The sequence below is a fragment of the Lonchura striata genome, chromosome 5 (assembly GCF_050655825.1).
Source record: "Lonchura striata isolate lonStrDom1 chromosome 5, ASM5065582v1, whole genome shotgun sequence".
Classification (NCBI taxonomy): domain Eukaryota; kingdom Metazoa; phylum Chordata; class Aves; order Passeriformes; family Estrildidae; genus Lonchura; species Lonchura striata.
The window spans coordinates 25,501,728-25,523,880 of record NC_140707.1 but is presented as its reverse complement, the minus strand read 5'-3'; the positions used below and the strand labels follow the sequence as shown (position 1 = coordinate 25,523,880).

The following is a 22,153-nucleotide window of genomic DNA, read 5'->3' as shown; positions in this document are numbered from 1 at the left end:
GAGGGATGGAGGCAGCCTCAGCCAGCTGCAGACACTCCAGTGATCTGTTTGAGGGGATAGAGGCAGCCTCAGCCAGCTGCAGACACTCCAGTGATCTGTCTGAGGGATGGAGGCAGCCTCCCAGCAGACACTCCAGGCTGCTGGGAGTGCTGACCTGCTGGAGGGCAGGAAGGCTCTGCAGAGGATCCGAGGGGCTGAGGCCGATTGTCCAGGCTCAGCCAGCCCGGGTGCCGGGGCTGTCCTGGGTCACAGCAACCCCAGGCAGGGCCACGGGCTGGGCCAGAGGGGCTGGGACCCTGCTGGGCAGAAAAGAAGCTGGGGGTGCTGCTGGCAGCAGCTGGACATGAGCCAGCAGCGCCAGGTGGCCAAGAAGGCCAAGGGCATCGTGGCCTGGATCAGCAACGGTTTGGCCAGCAGCACCAGGACAGGGATTGTCCCTCTCTACTGGTGAGGCCGCACCTCGAGTGCTGTGTCCAGTTTTGGGCTCCTCACTTCAAGAAAGACATTGAGGAGCTGGAGAGTCCAGAGAAGGGAAATGGAAGCTGGTGGAGCGTTTGGAGCACAAGCCTTGAAGAGTGGCTGGGGGAGTTGAGGGTGTTTGACCTGGAAAAAAGGAGGCTCAGGGGGTCCTTATCACTCTCTACCAGTCCCTGAAAGGAGGCTGTAGCCAGGTGGGGGCTGGCCTCTTCTCTCAAGTAACAAGCAATAGGACAGAAAGAAATAGCCTCAAGTTGTAGCTGGAGAGGTTTAGATTGGATTATTAGGAAACATTTCTTCACCAAAAGGGTTGTCCAGCATTGGAACAGGCTGTCCAGGGAAGTGGTCAGGTTGCCATCTGAGGGTTATTTAAAAGTTGTGTAGATGTGTCACTTTGGGACATGATTTAATGGTGGACTCACAGTGGGTTAGAGGCTGGACTTGATGACCTTAAAGACCTCTTTAAACCTAAAGAATTGTTTTATTCAGTGATTTTTCTCTAAGATCTTGCATGGAAAGGAAGTACTTACAGTTAAATTCCCAACTCTCTTGAGTCTCTTGAGGTCAAATTCCACTCATGTTAGCAAGTTGTTTCTGTTTTAGTTGCCTGGGTAGTGTTTACTCTGCATTAATATTCATTGTCCACTTATTAATTGCATCAGTATAAATTACTATATTCTTTTATGCTGGACTTCATGGAAACTCTGCTGTGCTTCTTCACTTATTCAGAAAGGGTCAGAGCATAACAGCAAATCAGGTAGTAAAGGAACTTCACACTGAGATAAAAAAGCTTTTCTTGAGTTGGTACATGACTATAGTGATTTCTGAGTTCCTGACAATTAAGAATAAGCAATAAACTTCATGCTGTCCCGCCAGAAAATGATCAGAATGTCTATCAGCTACTTTTTACCATTCTTTAAAACTAGTTTATGGGAGTAATTGGGGGAGATTGTAAAATTAAATGCTTTGCTCAGGACATCATTCAGCAAAGTAACAATTATGCTTCTGTGCCAGACAATCTTTGGCTACAGAAATCAATTTTATAGGCTACGGAACCTCACACAGGATTAAGAAATGTGAATCCCATGGGTGGGGACTCATTTTTGTTGTTGTTTAATCAGGTCCTCCGAGTGAAAGGGATATAACTATTTTAAATTAGAAAAAGAATTATGTAGAAGATATATTAAACCACAGACAAAGGATGACAAAATGATGAAATGATGACTTGGAAAGTGTGAGAGGAAGTTCAGCATAGAGAAGAACAGCATAGAAAATATGGGTTTAAGCCTTTGAAAATGAGCAATGATATGTTGACATAGGCACCATTGGTTTTCAAATGAGAGTGACAAGAATCCTAGATTGGTAGGTTGGGGAGTGCTTTCTTCTGGAGAGTAATGAAAATTAATTTTTCCCATGCAGACTGTCTGAAAAGAAAAGAAAGTAATTTGACTAAATAGCTCTATTTTCATACCAAGTACTTACTCTTTGCATTAATACCTCGCATCAGGTTTTGTGTCACAACCTCAGTGAAGTTACCTATAGTCTGTGACATTCCTGGTTCTTTTGCAATAAAGAACTGTTTTGTAATCTCCTCGGCTGCCCAACATGGAGCTCAGGTTGATGGGAATTGGAGAAAAACTTCACAGAATAAAATGTGACAGTCTGTAACATACACAAGTCGCAAGCAACGTAGAGCAATAACAAGTAAATGTTAACAAACAAAGCGAAAGAGAGAAAGAGAAAAAAGAGAGAAATGTGAACATGTAAAAGAATTAAGGTTCCTATATAACAACTTCATTTTAGTTACCCCAATATTCTAAGGCCATGAAAATCAATATCTTTATCTAGGTATCTTTATTAGTTTCCTGGTTTCTATATTACTGCATATTTTGAAAGTTATTATGAAGCTCTTCTGAGTACTGAAGGACTTTACACTGGTATGAGAGCAGAATTTAGTATGCTACATGAATTATGCAGAATCCTTCCAACCCAACCTACCTCTTCAACATTTACTCACCACCGTGTCGACCTGGGTCCCTCCAGGAAGCCGTGTCCCCCAGGAAAGGCACTCCAGTGACGGTGGTGACCGTCTCTCCCAGTACTAACTTGGCCAACATAGTAACGTCACTCCCAGAGAATATCACCCGTGACAGGCACTACTTCTTGAAGTGAGGTGACAGTATGTTGGCTGCCTACCTACTGGTACTGCTAGAGAAATACAGGAGCTCTAGGAAAGTCAATCCAGTGCATCTTGCTATTTACAGGCACTTTTGGATGTGTGCTTAATGCAGTGCTGAGAACAGTTGCTTCTGGAAATCCTGCATTGCAAAGAGCTCTGGAAGATCCTTCCTAGTTTCATCCTGATCCTCCTGGGGATTTACTTATACCTATCCTGAACATCTGAGAGTCTCACTAACACCAGGGGGGTCATTGACAGGTCAGGCAGAGGTTACAGAAAATGCAGTCAGGTGAGTCATGTTACCATCTTATATTACTGCTCTGACTGAGGAATACAGTATGATGATCTATACAGTATGGAAGGTGTCTGAGACATGGAACGTGGATGAATGAATACAAAGAACAATGACAGCAGGAATGGCAGAGTGCTCGTTATTTTGGCTTTGTGCTTATAAAAGCACAGACAAGAAAGTCAACAAAAGGCTCGGAGAAAATATCCAGCAAGTATAGTCCAAGAGGGATACAAGCAAGTGGACTGGGCACAGAACCTACACCTCTTTGCCCCTGGCCTTTTGTAGTAGCAGGTAAAGGATCTCGTGTGTTTAATCATACTGCAGCAGAAATGCACTTGTTGCACAGAGGTGCCTTTTCCTGTATCTGTCCTGCAAACACCAACCATACTCAGTACAGCAGAAGGAAAAGATGCCAAGAGCATCTCTTTCATATTCCAGGAATACATTCTAAACTGGATGACATGGGAACCATGTGTTTGAGAAGTAGGATTTACTATATTTATATCTCTTTGTGCTGGAGGATTGGCACAGGTTGGCCTTATTTGGCTGAAGTGCTTGTATCTGTGTTTTCCCATGACTCAAGGTGCCTTGTGCTCATTAGGTTATTAAGGCATGAAAACTCCTAAAATTTATTATTTAGTTCTGCATTTGTTTTTTAGCTTAGTGCAGTCCTGTCCCTAAAAATACACAGCTGTGGCTCTGGCCCACAGGGTTTGTGTTGAGAGATTTTATAATTTTAGAAATTTTTTTTTCTTGTCTCACCTAGTGCCAGAAAAAAACTGGAAACATCAAGCACTGTGCTTGGATACATGTCTCCTCCTCTTTGTTTTCAAATTACTTGACATAGAGGATGTTATTTTTTACTCACATTCTAAAGTCAACAGTAGTACAAGTGACACCCACCAGTTTTATCTCTACAGGAAGTGACAGATGAATAATTGTACAAGGTATTACATTATATTAGTTACAGATTCAGCTTTATATGTGGCCCTCAGCTGTGAGATTGCAGGAATGCCACATGGGGCAGGGGGCAAGGAATAGATCCAAAATGCTTCCAACAGAACTGTGGGCATTTAACTGACAATATTGAATTAGAACTGCAGTCACCTGTGATCTCTTATGGAGAAAGGCACCTCCGGAGGACAACTCATGTCATATATGAGTGGATAACTCTCAGAGGCTGCCTGATTCTTCTTCCCATATAAGGAGGACCTCAGACAAGTGAAACTTAAAGTTAGATGAGAATAACTGAAGGTTATTCCTTTTGTTTTCAGCTGTTAGCAATTTCTCTATTAGATCCCAAAGACTCCATTGTCAGTGGTATCAAGATGTGATCATTTACTATTTTGGAGTGAGGAGTTTTGGATTTTAAAGACTAGGAAGGCTAAGTATAGTGATGAAAGAAAAAACACCTTTTACCTTTTCCATTGCCTTTTTAGTACTTTTTATGTCCAACACATCTAAACACCTGAGCTTTTTGAGCTGAAACAAAGCTCTTAGCAGTTACTTTGCCATCCAGCGTCTATCTTACAGAGAGGGTCAAAGGTTTTATGACACTAAAATTAGATGAGACTTTTTTTATAACATTCAGAGACACTTGATCAGAGAATTTGCTTCCTGGAGGTTTGAAGGACCACCACAGTGACTACATACCTGTGGCTTTAACAATGCTTTGCTCTCCATAAAAGCCACTGAGGTTCACAAGCTGCAGTGAAATATTAGGCAGCAGAATGGGCTCCTGTCAGAGACAGGAGCTGCCTAGAGTTCCCAGCTCCCACTGAGCACTGGCACTAGAATTACAGTGCTCAGCACACTTCTGACGTTATAGCCAGTGTGTTGCACAAGAAATACAGGTTATTTAGGTTATGATGACAGAAGAGATGAAAAATGAAGCCCTGAGAAAAGAGCAGCTCCTTCAGAAAGCATGAGTGATAAAGCTGGAATGGGTAATTCCACACAATTTCTTTAAAAGGAGATCAGCTCTCTCTCAGGAAATTGCATTGAAATAATGGGTTCCTAACATCACTCTTTGTTCCAGTTCATCTGGCCATGGAGTACACTGGAGTCACTGCAACTTTGTAGCTCCCTTCTGTCAGTGATAGACTTGGATTACTTTAACTAGTCAGACATCAGGATAGCCTAGGAGTGGTTATTGAAAATTGGCTTTGGGGCAGAGAAGTAAAAGAGACACAGAATGTTTCTCTGAAGCTGAGGTCTGTGTTAGTAATGACAAACATTTCCCTTCTCCTCTTAGATGCCTCACTTCTAGTAATTTTTTTTTTTGTATTTTACAGCCATGCAGTGAACAGATTATTTTGCCACCAGTACACTGTGAAAGAGCCTGCACAATACATTTGTATGAATATAAGATATCCTTAGAGTATAGCTTAAGTGAAGCTGCATGCAGAATGAATCAGAGAGGTAAGAAATTCTTGATTTGACCATGTAAAAGTCAATATAAACCTTTTGTGTGCTGCTGTTGTAAGTATATATATTAAAAGAATAAAGGTGTGGGGTAGATCTCTGAACAAACCAATAAATAACCCATCTCCTTGGTTTATGTATTATGAATGCATTCTTTAGACCATTGCAGTGTGGCACCAGACAGTACTGTAGGCATCAAATGAAGTTATGAATTCCACTCATGTTCTAAATTTTTTTACAGTGTTGGGAAGTTACATTCATTGCTTCATCCAGTGACAACTCTGAGATGTAACCATGCAGTCAACTGGTCCCGCAGGTGAGCACACAGGTCTTGTAAGAGAGGGGCTGAGGAGATGGACAACACCTTAAAAACAAAACTGAGAGCTTTTAATACTTGTTTTGCATGTTTTGAGGTCTTCTTACAAACATGCATCTTAAAATGTTTCACTGTGTACCAAATTAAATTATTATACTGGTAAAGCAGTGTGAGGTTTGGGACAAAAATCATGTTTAAGTGGTTGGAACCATCTTTTTCTGGATTTGGATTTTTATTTTTTAATTTTTTTTTTTTTTTTTTTTTTTTTTTTTACTTCTGTTATGATAATGACTGTTTAGAATACTCAAGCCTTGAGATAAAAGACACCCCAGCACAGCAGACTCTGGTTGACAGATGCTTTTTTAGGTACATTCAACTAGTGGCTTTGCCACAGACCTTTCAAGTAATCTTCCTCAATTAAATTAAGCCCCATGTCAACTGAAAATATTGGGGTTATTTCCATTTTCTCTCTGCTGTGCACTTAGCCTTTTGGGTATTTGATTGCAGTATAGTGGTTGTCCTATATAAAATGATGCCAAAATGAAGCCCTGATCTTAAATAGGGTCTGTAAACAACACTGCAATGTAACATCAATCCTTTGACATGGATTTGGTGGGTGTATGTTAAATGAGGGAACACACAGTTCTCTATAGTTTGAGATATCCCCAAGTCAAGTTTTGGTCAAATTAGTCAGGTGAAATCTGCTGCTCTGTATCAGACCCAGTTTCACCAGGCACTTTTTAGGCAGTATCTTAAGAATTTATGGGCAGCAGAAACAGCTTTGCAGATGATGTTTTGTATAGAGGAAATTTCTCCTATCTTAATGCTGCTGGTGAAGGTCTGCCTGCAGCTCTAGCTCTGCCATCCTCTACTCTGAATGGCCTTTCCTCCCTTCTGCTGCTTTCCCAGCCACCCACTGGTGGGATCAGTCAGGATGGAAAACAGGAAGAATTGCTGCAGGAAGGGGAGGTAAGGTGGAATGAAACTGACATTCTTAAACTCTGACAAATTAAAATCAAGTGCTGTTAATTAAAGATACCCTCCTGCCAGGTGTAGATTGGCCCAGGACTGAGCTGCTGAGAATGTTGGGGGCAATAAGAAGATTTAATTCAAACCTGCCAGTCTTTAAATTCAAAGCATCTTTGCTTTGGCTGCAAATGACCACAGCAGCTGTGCAGCCTGTGGGCAAAGCTCTGCTGTTTTCATGCCTGTGCCAGGAAAGTGCTCCTTATCCTGGGAGGAGGCACTGGGCAGAGCTGTGCTGAGCTCTCTGTAGAGCCCCCTTGGCCCTGAGGGCATGGACCAGGAACAGATGTGAACTGCTGACTTGGAGAATGAGAGAGGGAGTTCATGTGCAGAACTACTCCATGCTCAGCCCTGTTTGGTGATGTGTTTAATCACTCCATCACAAATAACATATAGAATTAATAACTTAATGTGATGTTCTTTACACCTGAGCAACTAAGCAGGCTTTTTGTTTTTTAATAACATATTGGATACAAATCACATGATCTTATGTGACCTAGACACTGTCACACTGAAGCTTTACATTTAAAAATTACAAGAAATATGCTGGACAACTTGGACACTATTTTAGAAAAGTTAGGCACCCATTCTGTGTTCCTAATGCAATATTAACTATAATATTAACTATAACTAGTTGTTTCCAGTTAGATGATGTTAACCAATCTAAAGATTTTAACTGCTTACAAGTCCTTGTTTTCATATAATGTGCTGGTAATGGTTTCAAAAACAAGTCAGTTCCTGTGAATGCTTCATGTCACAGAAATTAAACTTAACATCCAAGGCAATGCAGATCTTGCCTTAACAATTTGGTTCTGATCTTAGTATTTTTTGCTTTTCTCCTGCACACATATAGATAGTTTCCTATTTGGAAGCTAAAAGATGCAGGCAATATTTTTTGCTGCTAGTGGTGCATAATAATTATCAGAAACAGAACTCCAGCTACAGTGTTACCATATTGTTAGCTGAAGTGTTAAGTGTGCTTTGTTACTTCTTAAAATATATATGCTTGTAGATGTATATAAAAATAATCTCTCTTAATTATTGCAGAAATAGATAAATTGCTGCTACTATCAATACTTCATGAATATTGTGGCTGCATTTAGAGCACTGACGGTGGCGAAACAGTTCCACGCTAAACCAAAATTACATGTATTCTCAGGATACCAGTGTGGAATTGTACTGAACTTGTGGAGTTTCTGGTTCTCCAGTTTCCAGAGAGGACCAGGGTAGGTAATGGAAGGAACTTTATAAAGTCAGGGGTTTCTGAGCTGATTTCACTCTGTAGCTGACTGCTCAAGTACCCCAGAGTCTGGCATCTCTTGCACCTTATCGTGGGGCTGGTGGCACATTGCTCATGGTAGGAGACACACAATACTGCTGTGCCCTGTTTCCCTCTTGATCCATGATGTCACAAAAGCATCTGTTTTATGAGGAAGTTTGTTGCTTGAACATGAGCAGTGATAAGCATTTGCAACCTGAGGGGAATGGATGATAAAACCATCGCTAATGTGTGCCAAGGATACAACTGGTACAGTCTATCAGTCACGTGAATTGTGATTGGCCTGTTGCAATGGAAATAGCCTTTAACAAAAACAAAATGAAAGCTATTTACCTTTTGAATGGATTTTACATAGTTGCACAAAAGGGAAAAGAAATAAGAAAGGAAAAGAGAATAGGAAAGAAGAGAAAGATTCCCACCAGTTCTTCCCCTCCAAAATTAGCATTGGCATTGGTGAAGTCACACACAAAGGAAAGTCTCACTTTCTTTGTGCTTCTCACAATGACATCAACATGCATGGCTATGAAATGATGAGAAAATATCTCACTCACAATGAGTAACAAATCAGAATTTTCTTCAAAGCAAAAAATGATAACACAAGACCATCATAGGTATATGCTAGCTCTTCCAAAACACCTGTTTTGAACTCTCTGTCAGCTGAGATCACTTGTCTGGTGATCTGTCCTTTCTAATACATTGCAGGGGGATATTCTGAAAAGGCTGAAGAATGTCTACTATGCAACTTGGCTGGAACATCTGCCAAAAACGAAGTTGGCATTGTTTTCAATGTGGTTATCTACTTTCAAATTACTCCATAGAATAAATAGTGATATTCCATGGGTAGAGGTAGATTATGGGGTTTAAAAAAATCAAATTGGAGCCCCGTAATTTTGTGTGCTATAGGAGTCTCATAGAACTGAGATATTCCCATAATTAACCACTAGCCATGGGATATTATAATATATTCCATGGTGACTAGTATTCTTCCCATTTCCCTCCCCCCTCCCAGTAGAATTAGTATGGTTAATTTAGCTCTGGTTTCACCTATTGCTAACATGAATCAGTACAGTTAAAAATAAGAATGAGGCAATCACTGTTTAGGCCAAACCAGCCAGTAATGACCAGTCAGACCTTTTCCAGTTGGCCTTTGCTGCTAGAAGGTTGAAAGAGCTGTAACTCACCAACCCATACTTGCAAAAAGAGCATGTTTTAGAAAATGTGGTTCCAAACTCTTCATAGTTCTAAATGCTAAACTCTAGTGGAATATTATAGAATAGATTTATTTGCATGCCATGGAATAAACATCCTTACATCTAGTCTTGTCTCAGAGTGAGTCATTTTGCATTAGTGTCAAGAATTTGAGCTGTTGTTCTACTTTGCAGTTAATCATCAGAAAGAGACTGGATTGTCTCATGAATATGCATGATGGTATAGTTGTCCCTTCAACTTACTAGGCACCTAGTTTCTGTAATGAGATGTACAATATCTGCCATTTAAAACAGCTGAAAGGTCCCAAATGGGAACAAATGAGAAAGCATCTGGCTGTTTCGAATTCCAGCCCTGTTTTGTCAGAAAGCTCTGTAATTGCTGAGTACTTGGCTCCTACTCTGCTCTATGAAGCATTCAGCTATCAGGAGCCTCTGAGACGCATTACACAGTCCAGCAACACAGCTGTAGAACTCTCAAAATTCTTCCACTAGATGTAACAGCTTTCCAAAATATCTTGAGACTTGTATGCCCTTAACCAGGACCAAAGTTTAGGCTCCTAGAGCGTGCTCTCATCCTTAGTTTTGCTGATCAGCCTCCACTGTACCATTTGTCCCTGCAACCTAGACTTCACACATATTATTCACTGTGTGATGGTGGGACTAGAATGGATAAATGTGCTACCCATTGCTCTAAGAAAGCAGTCTGGCTGAATCTTAAATCACTACGCGGGATGGAGGTTAACGGTCAGATGGACATTCCTCTAAGAGGTTTCCTACCTGCTCTGTTAATTTCTAAAATTTCTTCTTGGGCCAGTGGGCAAGTGTCGCTCTGAGTACTGTGATGTGGAGAGTTTACGACAGATTTACAATAATTGGGGGATCCCAGCTGGGGTGGCCTCGGGATATGCTTCTTTTTTTTCTTTGGTAGCTTCTGCTTAGCCATAGCTAAGGAGTAATACATTCCGAAATTGTTCACAATGACAGGGACAGGCATGGCAATGGTCAGCACACCAGCGAGAGCACAGAGGGCCCCCACCAGCATGCCTGACCAAGTCTGAGGATACATGTCTCCGTAGCCCAGGGTCGTCATGGTGACAACAGCCCACCAAAAGCCGATGGGGATATTTTTAAAGTGTGTGTGTTCACTGGCACTAGGGTCATTTGGTTTAGCACCTATTCTCTCGGCATAATAGATCATCGTGGCAAAGATTAAGACGCCCAATGCCAAAAATATGATGAGCAGCAAGAATTCGTTTGTGCTGGCACGGAGGGTGTGTCCCAAGACCCGCAACCCGACGAAGTGGCGGGTCAGCTTGAAAATTCGCAGGATTCGCACGAAACGGACTACGCGGAGGAAGCCCAGGACATCCTTAGCAGCTTTGGAAGACAGGCCACTGAGTCCAACCTCTAGATAGAAAGGCAGTATGGCCACAAAGTCAATGATGTTCAAAGAGTTTTTGATAAATTCCACCTTGTTTGGGCAGAAAGTGACTCTCATCAAGAACTCAAATGTAAACCAGACCACACAGACACCTTCGATGTAGGTGAGAAAGGCTTCCGTCTCTGCTTCCCTGTAGTGCCGCACCTGGGTGTCATTCCCGATGAATTCAGTTTCTGTCTTGTTCACAATGGGGTTAAATCTCTCGTGGGTCTCGAGGCAGAAGGTGGTAATGGAGACCAGAATGAAGAACAGGGAGGCAAATGCCACATACTGTGGAAAGAAAGATATAAGAGAAATGTTAAACAGTAGGTTAAGTACGGGGGCTTTGATTATGAAGCATCAGGGAGAGGCAAGAGCTGTATTAAATGTAAATATAAAGCCAAGCCTTCTTCCTGTGGGCTTAAGATGCCAAGTCTCACCTGCAAAGACAGCTTACATCCAGCCTGGGAGGGAAAGCAGTATATAATAAGTTCATGCTAAAATCCATTCTTATACAGATAGCACCTTAGTGTGAGTGTAAATTTAAATTAAGTCTCAGGACTGTCTGTAGGATTTAAGGTTAAAGACATATTGAAATTGTACTTTTCTGAACTTGGTTTCCTGTTATTTCCTTGCCTTAAAGAGAGAGTACACCTTCCAGGACAACTGCCAGGCAGTACTTTTCTCAGCATTCTCAGCAGTATCGCAGCTGCTCTCAGCTTAGTGAGAGCTGTGATATTTCAGATCTCAGAAAGGTGCTAGTAAATACTCGTGGCAGTCTCAGGTGGGCTCTAAAGCAAGGAGCAGAGTCCTTGGCATCATCAGACTTTCTTGCCAAACCCCAGTCACAGGCTGAGAAGAGTCACATTATCAAACAGAGCTCTCAAATGCTTCTGTTCTCAGTTCCCTACTCTAGATCTTTTGCGCGTGGGGGATAGGGGGATTAAGGAAAGTGGTTTCAGATAAGTCTGTCATCTGATTCCAAAGGACACAGATCTATTGGCTTTCATGAGACACAATTTTCTTGAAGAGCTTCTCATTACTGTGTAAGACTTGTAGCCGGAATTAGATAATTTTTTTAAAGGTGTTGGATTACTATTACAATCTGGCCTTGAATGTTTCCAGGGATGAAGCATCCACCACCTCTCTGGGAAATCTGTGCTTGTGTTCCACCATCTTAATTGTAAAAATCTCTTCTAGTGTGAATCTTCCCTTGTTTAGTTTAAAACCATTACCCTGGGTCCTGTCACAACAGGATTTACTAAAAAAAGGCAGTCTTCTTCTTTCTTATGAGCTCTCTTTAAGTACTGACAGGGAGACCTTGTTGGCAGCAGTAAGGTCTCCCTGGAGAATTCTATTCTCCAAGCTGATCAACACCAGCTATTTTATCTTTTCTCAGTCTTTCCTCAGCCTAAAGGAGATCTCTTGTATTCCATGACAACTGAGGGGTACAGTCAGTGCAGTCAGGCCAAAATTCACAAGTCTTGTAACCACAGTTGCCCTGCTCAATCCTCCTTTAATCAATTAAGTAATTTGCACATATCTAAGTCTCTTTGTGTGTTGGAGTAGTATGGTCATGGGAATACCTCTTGCTATTCCACTCCCTATATCTGTTATCTTCTTGTTTGTCTTGCATGTCACCTTGACAAGAGATGTCATATAAGGTATTTCCCCTGTCTTCATGAGCATGAGCCACTGTGATAATAAAAATATTACCTAATACTCTTCTAGTTTCCTGTTACTCACAGTGTCCCTTTTCCAACAGTGTAGTCAACATAAGGGTTAAAAAGAACTAACTGGGTGTTGCTAGTGAATGCAGTGAAATAGTCTGAACAAAACTGCTGCCAAAGGAACAGACTCATTAAAAATAACCTATGCTTCAAACTATCAAAACTCTCTTGCAATCAAGAAGTTCCTCCTGTCTGCCTTCCTGGGTAGACCTAGTGCAGAATTACACTAGACTATATTACTTCTATATTAGCAAATGAAGTCAAAAGCTTGGGTTTGCCACATTTTGAGGCAAACCATTTAATAGAATACAAAGAAAATGGAAGAGAATAAAATCACAAAATCATTTAGGTTGGAAGGGCCCTCTGGAGGTTGTTTGGTACAACTTCAAAGCTGGACCAGGTTGCTCTTGCTTAGTCCAGGCCTGAGTATCTCCAAAGCTGGAGATCCCATAGCCTCTCTGTGCAGCTTATGCCAGTGTTAGGCCAGTAAGAGCAAAAGCTTGGAAGGATACAGAAGCAAACAGACTCTTTTGCTTTTCAAATTCAGCTTTCTTGTCAAAGAGGTCAGAACCATTGTTGCAGATTTAAACAATAAATCAATATTTCCCCCTAAAAACTTCAGGTTCTCACAGCACTGTTATGTGACAAACTGTTATACATGCTGATATGTGCTAAAATCAATGCCTAATATATCTGGGACATAAACAATATGAAGATTAGGGAAATTGAGAAGCATGATTTTGGGTATGTTTTTTTGTCAGATTCTCTTGTTAAAGAGGGAAGTTTCTCCATGCATTGTTTCTCCATCTGTAAAACAGGTGATGTTGATCATGTGCTTTGTGATCCTATATAAATGTGTGCAGGTTCTATATGCTTTTATCTAAATATTAATGGCTTTAATATTTCAACAGTCTTCCTGAAAAATCACTTTTGTGTACGATATCAATAGCACTCAGACATTAATTGTCTGCATGTGAGTAAAACAAGGAACCAAAAGCATCTTGCACCAAGCAGTCAGAAAGATGTTCCTAGCAGCCTGAGCATGTCTACTGTGTTCCAGCCTGGGACAGATTGTTGCACAGAGTCATAGAGCCCTGAGAATTCAGGCTGCAGAAGGAAGTGCTGACACTTCCTTAAGACAAGTCATACTCACAGGTGAGAAGGAGAGAGGGGAATAAAGCCATTTTGTATTTTAAGGGTTTATGAAGATGGCCCTTTCTTTATCCTGACTCCAAATGCAATCCTCTTTCTGGTGTATACAAACATACCTCCTGAGTGAGTTTTTACTGCTTAGGACAACCTTCAGGCTGACCTTGCAGAGCAAGTAACTTGAAACTGATGCTTTCTTGTATTAAAGAGAAAAAATAACCAATTCTGACCAGGCATTAAATTTTCTGCAGTGGTACAGGTTGGCAGTGCTATCGGTAGAGAACATCACACCCATGATCTCTCTCGTTGTTAGACCTTGTGTGCTCATACCTTGGCTTCAGAGTGTAATTGAGAGCTTTTAGTCCCCACTTCAGCAGAGCAGGAAGCACCTCCTAAATGAGTGTGAAGTGTCTGCTTCTTCCTATCTTGTTCTAACAGCATCCTTTCCCAGGGATGGGCATGTTTTTATAAGCTTTGTGGCTTTGAAAGCATGAGTCTGCTTTCAAGATTTCATTAAACTATGTCTGAGTAATGGTATTGACAGGAAGAATCCCAGTATTTTTTTCCAATTTAAGTGCAGAAATGCCTGAAAGTCAGGCCTGACAACTTGTTCACTGGCATCCATCTCTGATAGATTTATCACCTGTAGCTTCTTGGAACACAGGAATTTAGCAGTTTACCACAAGTATCACTGGCATAGATTTATGTTTGTGATCCTCAGTTTATATTACTCTGGTCCCTTCTTTCTTCTGAGTATTTTTTTTTTGTTAATTATCTGAGGTTTAGCAAACTAAGCATGATCTAATAGTACAAAAATTGGTGGGTAGGCTTTTCTAGGCAGACCAGCATTAATTTTTTGCCAAATATGTGAAAAAAACAAAGAGTTCTCCTTGGCCCACCATCAGAGGCCCATTAAGCCTAACATGATAGCTTGTCAAATCCAGAGATGGGTGGTGCTGATAAAATCTGGTGAAGACTATGAGACTCACACGAGTTCTATTGTCTTTGGAAATAAGTCTGTCTCTTTTTATTTCACTAATAATCTAATAATTGAAATTAATAATTCTAATAATTGAAAACTAATCAAACCAATGGATTGCTCTTGTATAATTTAGTGGTGCTTAATCTTCTTTCTCTTTACATTTTACAGCAGTTTCTCTTCTTCCTAGGATCTGAATGGGCTGAGGGAAAGGAGTGAGAATTTAAGAAGTGATGTCACATGCTGTTGAGTTACATAATGGCATCTAAAATTTTCTATAACTAAAGAATATACCTAGATGAAGTGTTTAAAGTGATCAAAACTCTTTTATTTTCTTTGACATGTGAATTATTTCTATTTCACTAGAAATGCTGCTGCTATCATTTTTTTTCTGGCTCTAATACCAACAAAGAAAAATCCCAGATTGTGCAAAACTACAAAAGCCATAAGGAAAGGCAGAAAGGAGATTTAACAGGGGGAGATTTGGATTAAAATGTAAATTACATTAAAATGTTTTCATCCTGGACAGAAGAACTTACACTCCTGCATAATTTCTCTTAATACTGGCTATATTTTAATAAGTTTATCTTCAAAGAGTCTAAAAGGTGTCATGCCCCTAAATGGAAAACATCATAACCTAATTTATCTTGCCTTAGATTAAATCTGTCTGTCTGTCTATCTATCTATCTATCTATCTATCTATCTATCTATCTATCTATCTATCTATCTGTCTATCTATCTATCTATCTATCTATCTACCGCTTCTCCCTGCCTTATGTCTAATCGAGCCATTTTTGCCAGGCAGTGGGAATGTGAAGTACCAATTAATTCATAACAGTAGTGTTCCACATCAACTTTGCATGGCTGTAAAAGGAGCAAGGTAATGGAATCAGACATAGCCACTCATGAATAATTAGCCAGCATCTTTCCACTCAGCATAGAAAGAAAACAAAAGTCCAACAGCCTTAAAAACCTAAATAAACCTTCTAATACATGAGGATTTATAGGCTGGGCTTAGATAAAAGGTTTGAGTATTGGACCAGACATTATTAAATACACAAGTTTTGCTGCTTACTTCTGGGAGTAGTTTTTTAAAACAGCACTTTACCTTGCATGTCTTTGATAGTTCTGGTCTTGGAGATAAGAAACCTTTTTTTATGCTTGGGTCCAAATATGCTGGGTAACCAAGAATTGGTTATTTGTTCTCTTTAATATGTAAGTATGCTAGAACTCATTGATATGGTGCCTGGAGTTCCCAGACTTCAGCGTAGACAGGTGGTGATGAAAGACAGACAGGTAGGTAATTAAAGTACCAGATCAGAAATCAGGTGAGTGAGGCTCTTTTCCAACCTCCACCATGGACACATTCAAGCATGTGGGTCTGCATCTTTTGCACCATCCTTTTTTCTATTTTTAAAAAATTGAATTGAGATATTAAACTCTGTGAGGCTCAGAACTGCCTGCCAACTTACATCTGCTCCCTGTCCAGACCGATGTATGTCTGGAGTGGGGACTTGGGAAGGGAGGCCTTGGCTGAGTCTTGGCAGCACTCTTAGATCAGAGACAACAAGGAAAGTGTGTGGTGGTACTGGAAGCAGCAGGGCTTTGCAAGTCAGGTTTCAGTAACTCCAGAGTTTGTTTTCTAGGAAATAGCGGTGTACACGACACGCTATTCATAATTCATTCCAGATCACACGTTCAGAGCGCGTTAGTAGCAGCTGCACGCCGCAGACACGTGCTCTTCTCCTTTGATACTGCTCAGAATCATTTAACAATCCTACTCAAGCTAGATGGGAGAAAAGAAACACAGAACACTCACAGAAGATTTGCCAGCCTTTTACTTTCCATCTGCTATTCAAAAATATTTTTGCAAGTGATTCTTAATGCCTAGCCTTTTATAGGGAAATTCAGGAAATTGTACCCTACCCAGAACCTCTTGATGAAAAGCAGAGGAAGGTGGCAGTTTGATTCAACTACATCAGTTAAAGCATCAGGAACTTCTCTCTATAAGTGGCACCATCTCTTTCTACTGATCTATTTCAATAAGCTTCAGTTTTGATGACAAAATTTTTTAAATCACTACATGATAACACTCCTGGTCCTGTTGAACCAGCAAAGAAGAGGAACTAAGCAGTTGTCATCTAGTCTGCACAAGCGGGGCCCTGAGCAGCAGGAGGTTTGCTGCTTCTCTTTTAGGAGAACCCAGGGTTTGCCAAGACTGAAATGGGAGGTGAGAACATACAACTCACCATAGAACTTTGTCTCTGCAGGAAAAACCATGGTAGTCTTACTGCTATGGAGCTTCCAGAAAAGTATATTGTGGCTTTTGTGAGATCTACTATGTTTGGGTTAATTTGTTTTTGGGTTTTGTTGTTTGTTTTGGGGGAGTGGGAGAGGGCTGAGGGGTGCGGATGGGCAGAATAATATAAAAATCCCAAGTCTAGTAATTTTTCACTTTGTCGATCACTGCTACACACTTGCAGGAAAAGGCTCTGAAGAGTTTCAATAACTTATGCTGGCAACAGAGGAGGTGGTTTTCCACAAAACATCAGTAATTCAAATATACCCAGAGACCTATGCTAGACCTGCATAAAGCACTAGGGTTTCTATTTACAAGGTCTCTCTTCAAGTACTTTACCAGCTTTCTTTTACAATAGTTCATCTGATTGAGGTTTGTCTCTCAAAACTACTGCACTTCCATGAAAATGCCAGCATTTGCCCATCTGTGACTCGAATCTCAAAGCTTTGCCTAGTTTTAGTTTTAATCTGTAAACAGTACTTTGATCACTCTTAATCTAAAATTAATTTAGTTCAGCCCACATGTCCTCAAATTATTTAATAAGACAAATCTTTTTGCTGCAGCTCAGCCAAAGTATGGGTTAAGTGAAGGCTGCCTTAAATACTTAGCTAAATACTTTATTATGTCAAGACCAATTTTCCAGGATTTCTTAGAGATATGGACCCTGATTCAAACAAATGACTAATTTTTAATGTGCCAGTAATTCTGCTGAATTTTTGAAAGTATTACTGAATCTGTATGACTGATCAGATGACTAAATGTGGGCACATGATACCAACAACCAGATAATGCTGGGGAAGTGAGCAAAAGCTAGGACTCTGTCAAAAAGCAACCTCTGCAATATTTCATTAAGAATCCTAATGGAAGATGTTTCAAGATCCTGTGAGCAATGATCATGAAAAGGAAATTATTTGCCTGGGAAAAAAAAAATCTGGTTCTTTTTTTATGGGTGTGATGTAGATATATGAGGGCACAATCAAATGTTAGTACCAAGCTGTTCTCAGTGAAGGCAGAGATGACCCTCTCAGCAGTCTGCTTTCAGTGAAATGATAATTTATAGAGAAGATCACATCAGCAAACATGCTGGTTCACTCACAAGGTTATTCAAATTCAAGTTTTGTATCTAAGACAAATGGAAGAAGGAACCTTGCAGATAGACAGAGTTTGTCTAGAGTCGGATAAAAAGTCCACTAGCAGCTCACGGATCAAATGATTATGTAATGCCAAAAAATATATGACAGCTTGCAAAAAAATCTTGGAATGCTTTGTGGCACGCAGACGTGAAACAGTGTGTTAAAAAAAATGTGCAGTCATCTGTGGAAAATATGCTTAAGTTATTCGGTGTTGACGTTGCAATAAATAAATTAGGAGCTGATCTCTGAAATGTTAGTCCTAGCAGGCAGCCATGTGCTTTGACAAGGTAGTTACTGGGATAAGTAAGGCTGCATCAGAACTGGAAGTGGGGTATGGACAGTGCTCCTCTGGGGCCACATGGCCAGCCAGGTGTCACCAGGCAAAGGCTGGAATGGTTCTTTGTAGGTCACAGGCAAGCCTTCCAGTTTTATCTAGGACAGATTAAGTCTTGTGAATTAATAGGAACATTGAACAGAAGAGAAGTGAATTTATTTTGCAAAGCTTCATTGCTGCTCCCCAGTCTAGTAGTGAGAACTAAATGGGAACAGTATGGTGGGACCAAGGAATGTTTCATATTGCTCAGCAATGGTGCAGTGGGAAATTCTTAGCATATATGGATTCCTAATCCAAAAGGGCCCCAAAACTCCTGCAGCTGAGTATATGAGAAATATATACTCAGAAGGAACTGTAAGTGTAAAAGTAAGTCTTCCATCTCTGAGGGACTGCAGAATTGTGTGCTTGATAGAGACCTTCAAAATTGTCATTTCCCTGTCCCAAAGCACAGTCTTTGATAATTCCTGAAAGGCAGCTACACTGACTGCTGTTAAGGATCTTTACTGGTTGAATATCACAGAAATTCTGCAAGAAATTTATCCTAGGACTTCACCATTTTTTATCTATATTTTTTCTTCCTAATGCCTAACCTAAATCATCTTCATCTAAAGCTTTTTCATTTTTGTCCTATCCATCACAGACAACTAAGCTTTTAGAAAATTTCAGGCATTTTCCTCCTTTTGTAATCTAAGAACAACTAAGCATTCGAATACCCCATTCGAATGTTTAGAGAGAGTCTAGACATCTGTTTTCATATGCTCATGCTTTTGCTGCATAAATTCAATATAATTATTAATCTCATTTTCAGATGATGACACACACTTTTATGCTATGAGTTCTGTCAAAATTTTAGGATTAAAGAAACTGAAAAAGTAATGTAATATCTCATACATGGAACATAAACTAACACATAGCAAAAGAAACCAGAGAACTTTAATTGCCCATTAATACTAGGAGTTTCAATTTTTTTTCTGTTAGGCAGTTAGTAACATTTTTTGGACTTTGCACAGTTTCTGCTCTAAACTGAAGTGGAGAGTTTTGTAGCAATGAATGGTGGTGGTGTCGTGCGTTAGGATTTTCAGGATCTCACCTCACCACCTTTGTTCTGGATTTATCTCCTGAGAAAATCACACTTCCTTCCTCTCTAACTTGCTGCTGGTCTATTTTTTTCCCTTTTTGTTACAGTTTCTGCACTGTGACTTGCCCAAAGGTGGCTTAATTCATATGCTTATGCTTATATGGTGTACAGCCTTTCTTAAACCTACTTTTGAATTGCTGCTAGAAGCCCTTCATAGAGTTGGAGACATTGCTGCAGCCTTTCGGAGCCCACCCTCAATGAGGTTTGATTCACCAACCTCAGCTTCACAGCAGCCCCCAGGAATGAAATTGTTACATGTACGAAGGAGGCAGAGGGTGCTTGGTGGTCTCCAGCTTCTTTAGAAAGATCATGCCCTGCTTACTTACCTTTTTTTTGCAAGAGGAAACCCTCCAGTGTGTGGGAGTATTGAGTGCAAAGGTCCATAAGGAAACACCTGAAACACAGGGAGGCTTTGCCCTGGTTGTAGAACTCTTTACATACAAGGCCAGCTTTCCTCCCTGTGGCTTTTAAGCCAAGGTATTTGGTTTGTGTTCCAGATCATGTTTGTGCACAGACAATAATGCTTCTGCTTCAAGACAAATGAAAGTGGTTACCTGTCCAACCTTTTGTAGTTTCCCATGTGGGTGGGCTGGCTACATAACCAGTGTTGGACAGGGTGTGAGGTCTGTCTGTCCACCTTCTACACACATTCACACAGAGCTGCTGGGGTGTGGCAGGCTGTAGCACAATGCTGGCAGCTCCTACTTAGGATGAAGTGGAAGGTCCAGAATGCATCAAGCCCCAGAGGTGAGCAGTTTATGTATGCAGCCTTAACCCAATTTCTCTCCCAAAGCAATATTATAGCAAAAATAATTATGATATAATTAATCTACAGACCAACTTACTTCATATTCGACCATGGATTTTGAAACCTTATTTTCTGACTCAATGGAATATGTTCCAAAGAGATTTAAATTCTGGGAGCAGCTGAGTGTTTACCCTCTGATAGTTGAGTTTAGCACCTCAGAACAGAAGCGCTCAAAATAACTCCTCACCCTGGAAAACTGGAAGCCCTGGGATCACTATAGTGCCAGTAAATGTTGAGTTCAGGATTTCCTGTTTTCACTGCAGTTTATGTGGATGGATGTAATAGATTATGTATTCCCTGAAAAGCAGAGTTCTTAACAAGGTGTCTGAAAATAAGAATGTTAAACCTCAGTAATTTCAATGAGTGCTTCATTTTGGATAATTTCACCATTTCTTCATATTTTTTCCAGATTATGACTAGCAATGTGTTGTAGGCACTTTCCCTCCCATATTGTTTGCTTAGCTTAATCCATAGCTAGCAGTTTGTGCTTATAAAGCATTATGGCCATCGTTCTTTCCTATCTTTGGGCAGTGCATAGCACAAAATTCCTGTTAAGCTCCTAGATGGCCTAAATATGTTACTAAATATTGAGACCTTTTTGTGCCTTTTCTTTACAAAACCTAAATATTAAATATCAACATTATTATATAATTATATTAAAGTATATCCACATTATTTATAATTGCAACTATTACAAATCAAAAAGAAACCCCAAAAACTACTAAAAAATGTAGGCAGTATTTTGGAAAGCAGAGGGTGTTTTCATTCCCTAGTTAGGCAGAGGCTCTTGCACAGCTTAATTTGTGCAAGGATAATGCACAGGATGGGAACATACAAAATTTCCACTGACAGCAATCTTTGTCAGTACTGGGTATTGACTAGCTGTGAGCTATTTTAGATATCCAAATTAGTGACAACATAACTTATAAAACTGTGTTGGTAGCTCTTTTAGGCAACTTCCAAAATAGCCTTTATCATATAAGAAAGATGAGGATGAATGTTTGAACAGGGCCTGTTGCAATTACATGAGAGTTAATGGTTTTAAACTAAATAAGTGAATCAGGCTTAGATATAAGGAAGAAGTTTTTTCATTATGAGGCTGGTAAAACACCAGAGCAGGTTGCTTAGAGAGGTTGTAGATGTCCCATCCCTGTAAACATTCAAGGTCAGGTTAGACAAGGCTGTGAGCAACATGATGTGGTTGAAGATGTCCCTGCACACTGCAGGGTGTTGGACCAGATCACTTTAAAAGTCACTTCCAGCCTAAGGGATTCTATATAGTCTGTCTTGACTCAGACTAGCAGGTTTGAGGGTATTTTTTTCAACATCAGTTCTCCTGTCTCTTTGAAGAAGAAAATGTTTATTCCTGTGTTTCTGTGCCTCCACTCTTCAATGTGTCAGCAGTAAGCAACTGGAATCATGATGTAGCCACTAGGTGCCAGTCTCCTGTTCAGACAGTCACACACTTTGCTTCCCCAGTAATTTTTTTATTCTTTATCTAACATCTCATGGAAAACAGCCCAGTTTGGTTTTGGTGAGATTCCATTGTTTTGTGGGAATATATAGATGTGATATTTACAGAAAGCATAACATACAACCCAGACTCATGAGGGCATATGCCATGGCATGAGCTGCCACCATGGTAAGTGACACAGGGCAGTCATGGCACATTGCCACCCCCCTTGCTGACAGCACCATCCTGATTTCAAGGAGAAAGTTGTAGCAGCCTTTCTTTCCATGGTACAATATTTTCTCCTACTGTACTCAATCTAGCCACAGTAGCGACCTACAGACTTGTGAAAACTCCTTGCATAGAGGAGAGCAATGAAAAAGCCTTGTCTTCATTATTATTGTTGTTTTAAGGCTAAATTGGTGAGTCACATCTAGCACCTGAGACACCAACCCTGCTATCAGCTACAGGTGGTGATCACCCCACCCAGGAGCCAGTTCAGGGCTGGCAGC

General features: G+C 40.4%; 1 protein-coding gene across 8 annotated transcripts in view; it reads right to left on the bottom strand.

Moving 5' to 3' along the window:
- The window catches only part of KCNC1 (potassium voltage-gated channel subfamily C member 1), a 129,529-nt gene that overhangs the window by 34,157 nt on the left and 73,219 nt on the right, over positions 1-22,153 (bottom strand). For all 8 annotated transcript variants that reach the window (XM_085581461.1, XM_085581462.1, XM_085581460.1 and 5 more), the window contains exon 2: positions 9,979-10,912. In XM_085581461.1, the coding sequence (XP_085437587.1) occupies positions 9,979-10,912 (934 nt within the window). The remainder of the gene's footprint in view (positions 1-9,978; positions 10,913-22,153) is intronic.